Here is a 12,192-nt window from a genome sequence, read left to right on the forward strand (position 1 = left end):
CTAAAACATTTTCCCGATAATAAGTCGCATTCACTTTGACACCAGGCTCGATAAAAACGATTGGAGAGCGTCCATCAGCGGTCACTGCGGCCCCAACCATTACTTGCGATGGGAAATTGCTTCTAGTGGTCATACGTAGGCTCAAATTCTCGTATGAGCGTTCGGTCAAGTAAACACGATCATTTGGAGTGTTTACGAATTGCGCAATTCGGAAATTTTTTTCATCAGAAAACACAATGTTGGAAAATTCGCCACGTTTGTGCAAGCGCAACAACTCCTTTGCTCTTTCGCACCGAACTTTTTTCTGCTGGGGTGAAAGATCGTGTGCTTTTTGGAACTTGTAAGCCTTGACCTTGAGCTCATTTTTCAATATACGTCGAATGCTGTCTTGCGATATTTTCAGTTTTTTGGGCATTTTTCTTCCACTTCGACGTGGATTTCGTTCAAGTCGCGCCTTCACTTTCCGAATCATTTCTGGTGTTGTTGCGGTTTTTTTTGGTCCACCTCCATAGCGTTTTGCAATGCTACCAGTATAATTGTAACGTTTTATAGTGCGATACACAAACATTTTATTCACTTCGAGGTGACTGAGCTCATTAACAATGGCTGGTTGTGATTTTCCAGCCAAATATAACGCAATCACACTATTACGTTTGAATTCCATCACAGAAAAAAAAATTCAACAAAACTGAGACGCAAATGCTTTTGATGGCTTATAAACAATATATTGAAATGTCATTAGAACAATTTTGACGTTAATGTCAGGAGCTGTTTTACAGATACAAGCAGTGTGAAGTTGGTAACACTTCATATCGTTCACCCTGTACATTCCGATAGTTAGGCAGCTCTGCAATCGCTTCAACCATGGGAACCCTTGTTGTTGTTGTTGTTTTAACAGCATAGTTAGCCCTGTCAGTGTGGGTATATCATCTGTCGTCTTCGTCTAGCTCATCTAGGGGTAGGCCCAGGAAACATGCTGTTTCGACGGGTTGGGTCCAGAGGGAGAGGGGGGTTAGATGAGTCTGATTAAGGGGGCATGTGAAGAGGTGGTTAGTGTCGTGCGGGGTACCTTCACATGCCGGACATGTGTTTGGTATGTCGGGGTCAATTCTGGATAAGTAGGAGTTTAACCTGCTACAATATCCAGAACGTAATTGTGCCAAAGTTACACGAGTCTCACGGGGAAGCTGGAGCTCTTCATCTGCAATGGGTGGTGGTTGGACTCCGATTACGGCATTCACGGGACGGGAGTTCATGAAGATGGTAACGGACTCCCGGTGAATGTCGTTTATTGACTGTCTGAATACTGTCCGGTCCAGTAGGTCTCGGTCAGTTTTGTCCTGGAGTTCGTCAGCGTAGTCGAGGAGGTGTCTCCTGACGTGCCTGGGAGGCGGCTCAGGCTCAAACAGGTGTCTGCAGGGGTGAAACCTGCGGTAACACCCCAGCAGGAACTGCTTGCTGAGCAATTTGTTGTGCTCCGCGACTGGGAGCATTTGTGCCTCGTTGTGCAGGTGTTGTATGGGTGACATCAGAAGGCACCCGGTCGCTGTCCGAATGGCGGTATTCTGACATGTCTGAAGCTTTATCCACTGCGAATCACTAGTACCAGGCGACCAGACAGGCGCAGCGTAGTTTAGAACCGGCCGGCCAATTGCCTTAAATGTCGAAAGCAACAGTTCTTTGTCCTTGCCCCAAGTGCTGCCGGCCAGCGATTTGAGGACCTTGTTGCGATTTTGGACTTTAGTGGCAATTGCGGTTGTGTGCGCAGAGAAGGAGAGCAAGCTGTCAAAGGTTACACCCAAAATTTTGGGGTTATTCACAGTCGGAATTGGTGTGTCGTCGACTTTTACCTTAAGGGACAACTTGACCTCCTTTGTCCAGGTGGTGAAAAGGGTCGCCGTGGACTTAGTGGGGGAAAGTTGGAGATTCCTCGCAGTGAAAAAGCGAGAAAGGTCGGTGAGGTAGTTGTTCACTTTGGAACACAGGCCATCGATGTCATTGCCCGACGCCATTATCGTGCAGTCGTCAGCGTGTGAGATCAGGGAAGCTCCCGCTGGTGGTTGGGGGAGCTTCGAGATGTAGAAGTTAAAAAGCAAGGGTGAAAGGACACCACCCTGCGGTACGCCTTGCTTAATCTTCCTCTGCTTTGACATTTGATCTCGAAAAATCACTGAAGAGTGCCGACCGCTCAGGTAGTTCGCGGACCACCTCTTCAGCCCTGGCGGGAGTGTCGACTGATAAATATCATCTAGTAGCGTGGAATGGCTGACTGTATCGAAAGCCTTCTTTAGGTCCAACGCTACTAGGACAGTCCTCTCGCAGGGGCGGTTTTGGTTAAGCCCGCGATTTATCTGGGCGTTTATGGCGGTGAGTGCCGTGGTGGTGCTGTGCACTCGTCGGAATCCGTGCTGATGTGGGGCTGGGGCCAGGTGGGTCGTGAAGAGTGGGAGTAGGAGGGCTTCAAGTGTCTTCACTACTGGGGAAAGGAGAGTTATCGGCCGATAGGACTCCCCTTGGTTGGCGGGTTTCCCAGGTTTCAATAGTGGGACCACTCTCCCTGCTTTCCACTTGTCAGGGATGATGAGAGTGGCCAGAGACAAATTGAAGACCCTTGTGAGGTATCCTACTCCCAGGGGTCCCAGATGCTTCAGCATCAGCGCGTTAAGTCCGTCAGGGCCAATGGCTTTCGATGATTTCGACTTGTTGATGGCCCCCTGAACCTCATCACCGGAGAAAGTAAGTGGCGCACTGTCGTTCGTCAGTTTGTGCAGCCTTCTGGTAACACGACGTTTGGTTCTGTCGCCCGGAGGATGCAGTGTAAACAGCCGGCTAAAATAGCTCGCGCATCTCTTCGGGTCCGACGAAGTACAACCGTTGAAGGTGATAGCCACCTTGTCGTTGTGTTTCGTCGGGTTCGACAGGGACCTAACGGTGGACCAGAGCTTACTCACCCCGGAGGTGAGGTTACAAGTCTTCAGGTGCTCAACCCATTTAGTCCGCTTATGTTGATTTACCAGTTGCCGGATCTCCAAATTGTGATCCCTTATGCGGGGATCCCCGGGATCGGCCTGGCGTAGGTGGTCACGCTCGTTTGCTAAACTGGCTGCTTCTGCTGGGAAGTGGGGACGGATGTCCTTATAACATCCAGCTGGGATGAAGCGAGCCGCAGCAGCTGTGAGCACCTTGCGGAATGCGCGTTCGCCGACGCGCACATCAGTGGGGATGGGAAGAGCGGCGAAGGTGTCCTCGGTGAATTCCGTGAAGCCGGCCCAATTAGCTTTTATAAAGTTAAAATAGGACCGATGATTCGCGGAAACGAAATCGGCAGGTCTCTCGATCGAGACGATAATGGGCAAGTGGTCTGATGCAAGCGATAGCATAGGTCGCCACGTTATGCTATTTATCAGACCCGCGCTAGCTATTGTTAGGTCAGGCGAGCTGCTACAATTGCCCACTACCCTGGTGGGGGCGTCGTCGTTCACTGTGCTGAATGTCGAGTCGTCTATCTGTTCTGCCAATTGTTGTCCCCTACGATCATTTGGCAGGCTTGAATGCCAAAGATCGTGATGCGCATTGAAGTCACCTACAACCAATCGGTTTTCACCTCTGATGAGCGCACCTATATCAGGGTGATATCCTGCCGGGCAGCAGGTGACAGGGGGTATGTATATATTAAAAATTTCGAGCTCGGAATCGCCTGACCGGACAGCTATGCCTTGACATTCTAAGGTGCTGTCCCTGGGGTCGATCCCTTCATCGATAAGACGATACTGCACAGTGTGGTGGACTATAAACGCTAGGCCACCACCGTTGTCTCGCTCGCGATCGTGTCTGTGCACGTTATAGCCATCCCTGGTGATCAGAGATGACCTAGCGTGCAACTTTGTTTCTTGGACCGCAGCTATCTTGATACTGTGCCGGTTCATAAAGTCGACTATCTCGTCGACCTTACTCGTAAGTCCGTTGCAGTTAAACTGGAGAAGCTTGAAGCTTCTCGGTGAGGTCAGTGTAATCCGGGGGGTGAGGGACGCGTGGGGTTGTCTACGTTGGACCTGCTGTGCAATCCACTGTGGTTGTTGCAGCCTGATGGTGGTGGACGGCCGCTCCTCCGGGGGAGGTAGTGGGTGCAGAGCTCTGCAGCAGGTGGCAGCGTAGGCAGTTGTCCACTCACGGGTGGTGCGCAGGCCGGAACATCTCCGAAAATGGCACCAGCCATTGCAGGAATTGCACTGGACTGATACCAGATTCCGAGGTATTACGGTCTGACACACGGAACAGACTGTACGGGGGACCAGGAGCTGCTGGTTTGTCCCCGCACTGGGGTTGGAGCAGGGAGGGATAGGAGAGGTTAAAGGGGAGTTGTGTTGCTCCGATAGGCTCCTCACCGTGGAGGTGTGGGTTGTGGTGGCGGTTGGTAGTGCCGGCCTATCAGGGGGTGTGGTAGCCGTGGAGGCAACAGACGCCTGTTGGCGGGAGCAACACGTGGCCACATACCGTGTGGACCACTCCCTGTGCGACTTAAGGCCTGAGCAGGTCTTAAGGTGGCTCCACCCGTTGCACTTATTGCATCTAACCGAGGTGGAGTTCGGGTGGAGCCGTTGATGGCAGACGCAGCAGTAGAATACCTCTGGCCCAGGGTTGGATTCGACTCCAGCCCTGAGGAGAAGTATTTGGAGCAGGTTAGCTGCGGGAGTTTGCTCCTGTGACGTAAGGGGTGGGGTGATATACGATACACTAGACAGGGCTAGTGTACTGGGGCGGTAGCCCTTGATCGGGAAAAACCCGAGTCATTCCGGTAACGTAGAACCGGCTGCCATGGGAATGACCATGGGAACCCTCTTCGGAAACAGTGATAGAGTGTTATAAGCAATTAAGAATACTCTCAAAGATTCTCTCTATAACTCTCTCTGGGTTGTGCCGGGCGAGGGTAGTCAGTTAGATTGGGCACTACGCTGCAAAGTCTCAAGACAAAGTTAATATGCCTATGCCCTTGCCAATATGTAAGCTGCAAATAGATAGGTAAACCTTATGTAGTGTCAGTAATCTCTGGAGACAGTTACTTACCTGTAGCATTAGTAGGCCGACATGGCTAGAATGGAGTATGGTTTGCATTAACAGTCTATTTAAAATTAATAGAAAAGACTTAAAAGTATTAGTTCGAGGCCTATTTGAGCACTGTCTTATAGGAAGGCATACCAGTAGAATTAGGGCACCATATTTTGACTTTTGCAGAGCCTGTCAAAATGCAGAAGAGGAAAAGACAGTTGAACACCTTATATAGGATACTACAAGGCATTTTTTCTGCCGCTGTCCGGTTTTTACCAGACTTAGATGGGACACGGACTAGCCTTTAATCCAAATCCGTTTTGTCGTCCTGATCACTTCGAGAAACCTATTATATCTCGTTTATGTTCAAGCACGAATGGTGGAGAAATGCACACAACTACAGCACTAATAGATGCACGAAAAATTGAAATGTTTTGAAATTGTCATTATAAATTTAATTCTAGCGAATAAAGCTGTTCAAATTCATCAAATAATCACTATAATGCACACAGACAAGTCATATAAATGATAAATTAGGCAGTAAAATGCAACTTCTCGGCCGCACGCCCTTGATGCTATAACCAGAATCAACAAATTAGCCGACAGTGATTACACTGTAAAACTCTAAAAACTCACCAGAATCTAGAACACTTTTATATATATGTATGCAGGAACGTGTATCTCGTCTCAAAGCAGAGCAAAGTTACAAAAAAAAACTTATTTACGGCTTTTCAATTTCGTTCATAAATTTGAATTAATTTTAAGTTGAGGATACTGATAAACCAGTGAAAAGAGGCAATTAATTTGTCGCACAGTGTTATAAACGCCGTCGCAGCAGTTACTTCTAGCGAAGTATATACATTTGCTGTGCCTTGTTTATCTACACATCGCAAACACTCAGGTTTTATGGTCAGTACACTTCTGAAATCTTCTAAATTCATTATTTAATTACTAATCTTGAAGTCACAGTGGTCCCATTCAACGAAAATTAGCATAAAAATAGCTTATAATGCTAAATTGTAATGCAATTAGATGCCTTTGTTGTGAAAAGGGCCTCCAACTCCACCGGAGCAGCAGAGAAGTCAATCGAGTTAGTAATGTTCGTCTCGCAGGCGTGTAACAACAACGTCCGCTGGTCTATAGAAAATTTAAAAAAAGTAAAACATTGATCCCCATTGGAAAACCCTTTAGTTCAGTCCGAATATTAAATAAAGCAATAAGCAACAACCAACACTAAATTGATACTGATTTTGCTAAATACGCAGCTTAACGAAAAATTAAAATAAAAATCTTTAAAACGCAGACTAAAGGAAAGGTAACATGCGGTATCGGCAGGCATTAGCATCATTATGTTGGAGTGAAAAAATCATGCAAATATTCTTAAAAGCCTTCACCTGCACTTGGGTATTAGAGCGATATTTGTCACAGACGTCGCTCAGCCGAATATTGCTGTTGTGTCTTCTTTCACGCGCAGGAGGCGTCACTTTGTTGACTGACTGTATTAACTTTAATTGAGATGCCTCTTTGAGCAGTTTATCAAATCTCATATCCACTGTAGCATTTATTGAAAGAGCTCGTGTTCGTTGTCATAAACTGTTTGGTTGGTGTGCTCTAAATACGAAGTGTAAAGAAGAATAACAAGCGTAGTGAGTAGTATCATCGCAGTTGGGCGTTTGCCATCGCGCGTCTCTTTAATTCCAATCATAAACGAATAGGTAACGACTCTGGGCGATTGCAACCGAAAGAAAAAGATATTCAAAAACTACAACAAGAAATACTAATCAAATATGGAAGAAAATGTGCCTGTGTTCACTGTTTCATACTTCATGGACAGATTTTATCAGTCCACATCGTTGACAGACTGGAAGGAGGTGAGTGTCGGATAATCAAAAGTTCGCTTAGCATTAGTATGTATGTTTGTATGCTTGTGAAAACTAGTGCAATTTGACAGTGAAGTGATTGTGAGATCGAGATCGGTCGTTCAACCAAGTTTCTGGACAAATGGTAAATCAATCAAACTGCATTCTACGAGGGGAAATAAATATAAAATCAAACCTATCAATCAATATTTTCTTATTGAGATATGAGATATGATGATTAATTGATATACTTTTGTTGGTTTTTTTTTGTTTTTTGTAAGGGTACCAGTTGGTTGGTCGTTATCGGAACGACCTGGATTTATATCCGGCCAAGTACTGTCACTGCAGCACAACAAGAACAGCAACGAAAAACCCAACTTTCACGGTTCATTTTCGGAGTCTCTTTAGAAGGTTGATTTAATACATTTCAAAGAAAAAAATTGTATATGGTTTAGTGTAATAAATAAGTTAATTAAATTAAATAAGTGAAATGAGATGCTCATCGAAAACGAAAAAAATGAGACTTCTATGGATATCTGTACTCTCTGACGTTCACGGAAACGAAGCGGCAGATCGCGCGGTAAAATCAGTAAACATAAGATTGTTACAACAAAAACATAGTCGAAACAAAAAAATGTGTGCGTTCGACTTTTTATCCTCAGCCACCTTTGATTTATGTTCCGACTCGTTCTTCTATCCGTTGATTCAAATCCAACCTGTCGTTCTGCCAAAATGTTTTCAATTTGAAGTATGTCTTCTTCGGATGCACTGCCTAGAGATTGCCATCTCAAAATCAACCTGATCGATCTTCTTAAGAACTCGATTAAAGACAACAATTTTGTCAAAACTGAAGCAAAGCAATCCAAAAAGCAAACAAAAGCAGCATTCCAACTATTCATCTAAGAGTCGTATTTTAGTAGAACTGATAGGCCTGGAACCTAATGTTCTTAAACACATTAATATATTTAATTGTGTTAATAAATAATAGTAATAATAATAATAATTGGCCGAAAGTGGTTGCTCAAAAAATTCAAAAATTTAGATATTTTTCTCAATTTGATCCTTTGAGTAAAAAAATAATAAAAAAATAAAATAAAACGAATTTTTCAAAAAAGAAATTTCTTAATTTTATTCCAAAAAGAGTAACGCTAATGGGTGTTTTGCTAATATTATCCAAAATGTGCGTCAGTGTTGTATTTTACCAGCACTTTTAACTTAAGGTATGTACCCTATACGACCATGATTCGTTTCCACGACAGTCGGTTCTACGTTACCGAAACGACCCGGGCTTATATCCGGCCAAGGACTGTCACTCAGGCAGCATTCCCCGTATTGTAAGTATGGGGAATGTTTATGCTGCTACAACAACAACAACCATGATTACAAGGTGGTGTACGTCACAAATCGAAAACTGCATATTAAACAAGTCAAGCGCAGATTAACATCCAAGAAGATTTAATATAGCTGTGTATTTATGTGCGTTTGGAAGGAAATGTTGCACTATGATCTGTTGAGTCGGAGCCATTGACACTGTCCGAAAACTGAAAAACTACCGAATAAAAAGGGTTTGTGCTTCACTAAAAAATGTCAGTTCGCACTCATTTTTAACGACGTGTTAGAAGCTCCGGGATTTGGTTTTATCGAATTTGCCATTTAATCCAGATCTGGTATCAAGCGATTATTACCTTTGCAAAATTTTCTTAATGCTACAAAACTGAGCGTAGAGAGGCTGGTGAAAGTGAGCTGGTAAAGTTTTTACCAAAATGGACGAGGACCTCTTTAATGATGGAATGATGAAATTGCGTTCAGAATTAGTTCAATAGTCCAAACTCTGTTATTTTTCATAGTCGCTCTTAACTTGACCTAATATTTGTTCGAAAATCACATCAGTGAAGGTAAATGCCAAATGGCAGACTCACTCCAAATATGGTTACTGTGGAATATTACATCACACTGGATATTTTGCGATAAGCGGCACTTTGTCAGCCTAGCAGCTTTAATGAAACTGTGTATGTGGCCACAAGCAACAATCGTCTTAGTTGACTTAAAAAATAATCGAGTTATAAAAAATAAGGAAGAATCGCCCTCAATATAACTGAAAAAATTGATTGCTACGAAAATGTGCGAGTTTATTCCATCAACTTGAGCGCTTCAACATATACATTTTTGCTTGTTTAAAAAGGTCTTTATTTATTTTATAACTTGTTTTCATTTATTATTTTTTATAATTTTATTAAAGAGGCATAAACGCCCAGCTTTGCTGCCATAAAAGTGAGCAACGCGCTGAGAGAGTGATAACAACGGCGAGTAAGTTGGCGCGCATACAAACCTACGCACACGCATACATGGCTTTCTCCTTACGCTCAAATAACGTTAGCGCCTATAAGTATGCAAATGGAAGTTAACTACGTTGGAAGAACTTAGCATGGGACGCTGAAATGTAAGAGTGTAATGAGAAAATAAAATTCTTTGAAAAAATTTATTAACGGGCTCATTAGCTGTGAGAGTTCAAGGAAAGATCAACAAATAGCACGCGAAGGAGATCTCCGTACCAGAGTAACTACGATAACGAAGTTGTTGTTGTTGTAGCGGCATAAATATTCCTTAACATATACAGAGAAATCTGTGAAGTGACAGTCTTTGGCCGGATATAAATCCGGGTCGTTCCGGTAACGTAGAGCCAACAGGCGTGGGAACGACTCCGATAACAGAGTCTTAATAACTACTTTCGCGCTCGATAAACCGTCAAAAATGTGTCTAAGGCGCTCGAGTTGGATGAATGAAAACCGAGAATGGATTTCCACATAGACATTTTGTAGGACGAGTCTTACATTTTTTTCTGTAGTGAAGGAATGTCGCAGGTAAGAAGAAGAATCGCATTTCGGAACGCTTTCGCAGAGCGATTAAGTATAGAGGCAGCAACTTGTTCTTGTCTTGACCAAGGTTATAATATAGTACATAGTTGGTTAAGTTCGAGTTTATTTTAGAAATTCAAATTGCACACATATTTTGAAGGGGAACGCATTATCTGTTTATTGATATACAGTCAACGCCAGAAAAAAGTAAAAAAAAAAATTGACTAGTTCTGAAATTTTTTTTTTAATTTTTTTTCTATTTTATCTATTTTTTTTGTTATTTTATTTATGCTTTGCATAATGTTTTTCTCATTTTATATACATCTTGCATAAAAATATAGTTCGTACTACAACAAAAACCACATAACGCTAAGTTTAAAATTTTGTCCAAAATTTAAAGAAATTCGCCAAATTTTCAACAAAATTTTAAACATTTTTGGGTACGCAGTTTTATAGTTCAAAAGAAGTTTGAATTAGTTAAAAATTCGTGTTGATTTTTGATAACTTTTTCTCGGATAGGTGTTGCGCATTTTCTTCAACATAAAAAAAACGTATCATGCATAGAGTAAGAATTCTAAGCTTATGAAAAAAATTGTTCTTAAAAATTATGAATTAAAATTATATTGTCCCAATGTCTCGTTCTCTTTTATTGAAATTTTAAAAGGTTTCGGTTTTTCTGGATTTTTCACATCAACTCTGTCTTTGTGATGACCCCTCAAAAAATTGTCCACAGGCGTCAAATTAGGGAGTCTTGGTGACAAAATTGCTGCACAATAACGTGAAAATAATATTTCTGGGAATTTCGTTTGGCATATCGCTTTTTCGCACTTGATAAACTTGTTCTGTGGTTTGTTTTATGCACCGAAACCGTGATTGAACGAATTGCAGCGCACCGCGGCAGTGCCGTTACTGTTTTATTCGTAATTGGCTGCTCCGAGTGTGTAAAGCCGGACTTCACTGCATTTATTATTCTCTCAAATGTATTTGCGCACACAACAAAATATGTAAACAACCACCTGTGCATTCAACTGATAAACTTGAACGAACAGCAGCCGCTTCGAATATGCGGATGAGTTGAGAGGCCAAATGTTTATGCTGTACAAGTATGTGCACAAGTTAAAAATCAATGAAAAAATAATGCATGTACATACATGCACACATAGTCGTAGGAGCTTCATGAATAGGTAAACAACTTTAAACAGGCAAAACTATGATTCGGATAAAACTCATCCTAAGCAAAAGCTGCGAAAATAAAGGCTCTGGTTTGTAACAAGCTATATTAAAAACAAAATTATAAAAAAAAAAATTCTTAAAAAAACGTTTAATTCAGAGGTTCATCACTCAACAAAAGTTCGCAATTTGCTCTAGAATAGGGGCGCTTATCTCGTTGAGATGTCTATCGTGCCTTTGACATACACATTCGCACATGTGTGAGTACACATTCTGAGGCTTCAGTGCATTCTATGTTAGCATTAATTCTCGTCTCTCATCGGATGCGGTCTCTAACATTCCTGCAGTCGGTGTCAGCGGCACAAAATCTCCTAATCGGTGAAGTACGCATACAAATCACAAGCAAAGCACCTCTGCTTCCGCTGCCGCCTGCTCCGCTACTCAGACAGACATCAGGGCAATGATCACCGCTGCTACTCATCGTTCAAATTTAAATGGAGTAAAAAGCGCTGTCTGGCATTGTTTTCAGGCTAAATGGCTGGTGTAACTGTAGTTCGAGTTGTTACGGTCAATTAGTTACCTCGCGCGCGTGCCGGTATTTAGTTTAGTTACGCGCTGCCTGAGACATTTAAATTTGCGCACTCACTAGTGTGGTGTCCGCTCTTCTCTGCTCTCTTTTCGCATTGTTATTTGACGCATTTGACGTTTGTTTATGTATGTGATTGGGAAGCATTCATATTTTCCAAGGAGTTGGATGTTGTAAAAAATTTGTGCCTCAAAAACATAAAAAACTTATAATATTTCTTTATAAGCTCGAAATTGATTTGTGCTGTTGTTATTGTGTTAAAAAAATCCATCAGCCAATCAAAAATATTGCATTTATCACCTAATTGCATACAAAGTGAGGAATATGAAAAATTCGCTCAGCACAACCAAAGAAGATGAGGCTGAGGGTAATAGCTGCGAAGAGACGCGTCGTACCGCTCCCCGTTTGTCGCATATGGGTCGAGCTTTTTCCGAGATGTCGCCTCTAAATCCCGCTTCCACTACTTCCTGCCGAGGTGCTGGCACTACAATACATTTTCGCCGCGACTCTGGCCACTATGGCAACATTTTCCCCTTTGGATTTTTACGCACTTCACTGCAAAAGACCGGAAATTCAATGCAGGTAAAATATTGCTGCTATAGTCCATTTGATTTTGTTGTAGTTGTTGTTGTTCACCGACAATATATGCATAAATTCTACATAAAGCCTATTGAAA

At 42.6% G+C, this 12,192-nt stretch overlaps 1 protein-coding gene across 4 annotated transcripts in view; it reads left to right on the forward strand.

The window, feature by feature from the left end:
- Positions 1-12,192, forward strand: part of LOC128868175 (kinase D-interacting substrate of 220 kDa B) — an 85,841-nt gene that overhangs the window by 8,040 nt on the left and 65,609 nt on the right. Inside the window, exon 1 of one of the 4 annotated variants that reach the window (XM_054109978.1) lies at positions 11,566-12,098. The exons of 2 other annotated variants lie outside the window; for them this stretch is intronic. In XM_054109978.1, the coding sequence (XP_053965953.1) occupies positions 11,841-12,098 (258 nt within the window). In that variant the 5' untranslated portion in view covers positions 11,566-11,840. Of the gene's footprint in view, positions 1-11,565; positions 12,099-12,192 lie in introns of those variants that run through there. One more of the 4 variants, XM_054109979.1, reaches the window with a different exon arrangement.

The sequence above is a fragment of the Anastrepha ludens genome, chromosome 6 (assembly GCF_028408465.1).
Source record: "Anastrepha ludens isolate Willacy chromosome 6, idAnaLude1.1, whole genome shotgun sequence".
NCBI classification, from domain to species: domain Eukaryota; kingdom Metazoa; phylum Arthropoda; class Insecta; order Diptera; family Tephritidae; genus Anastrepha; species Anastrepha ludens.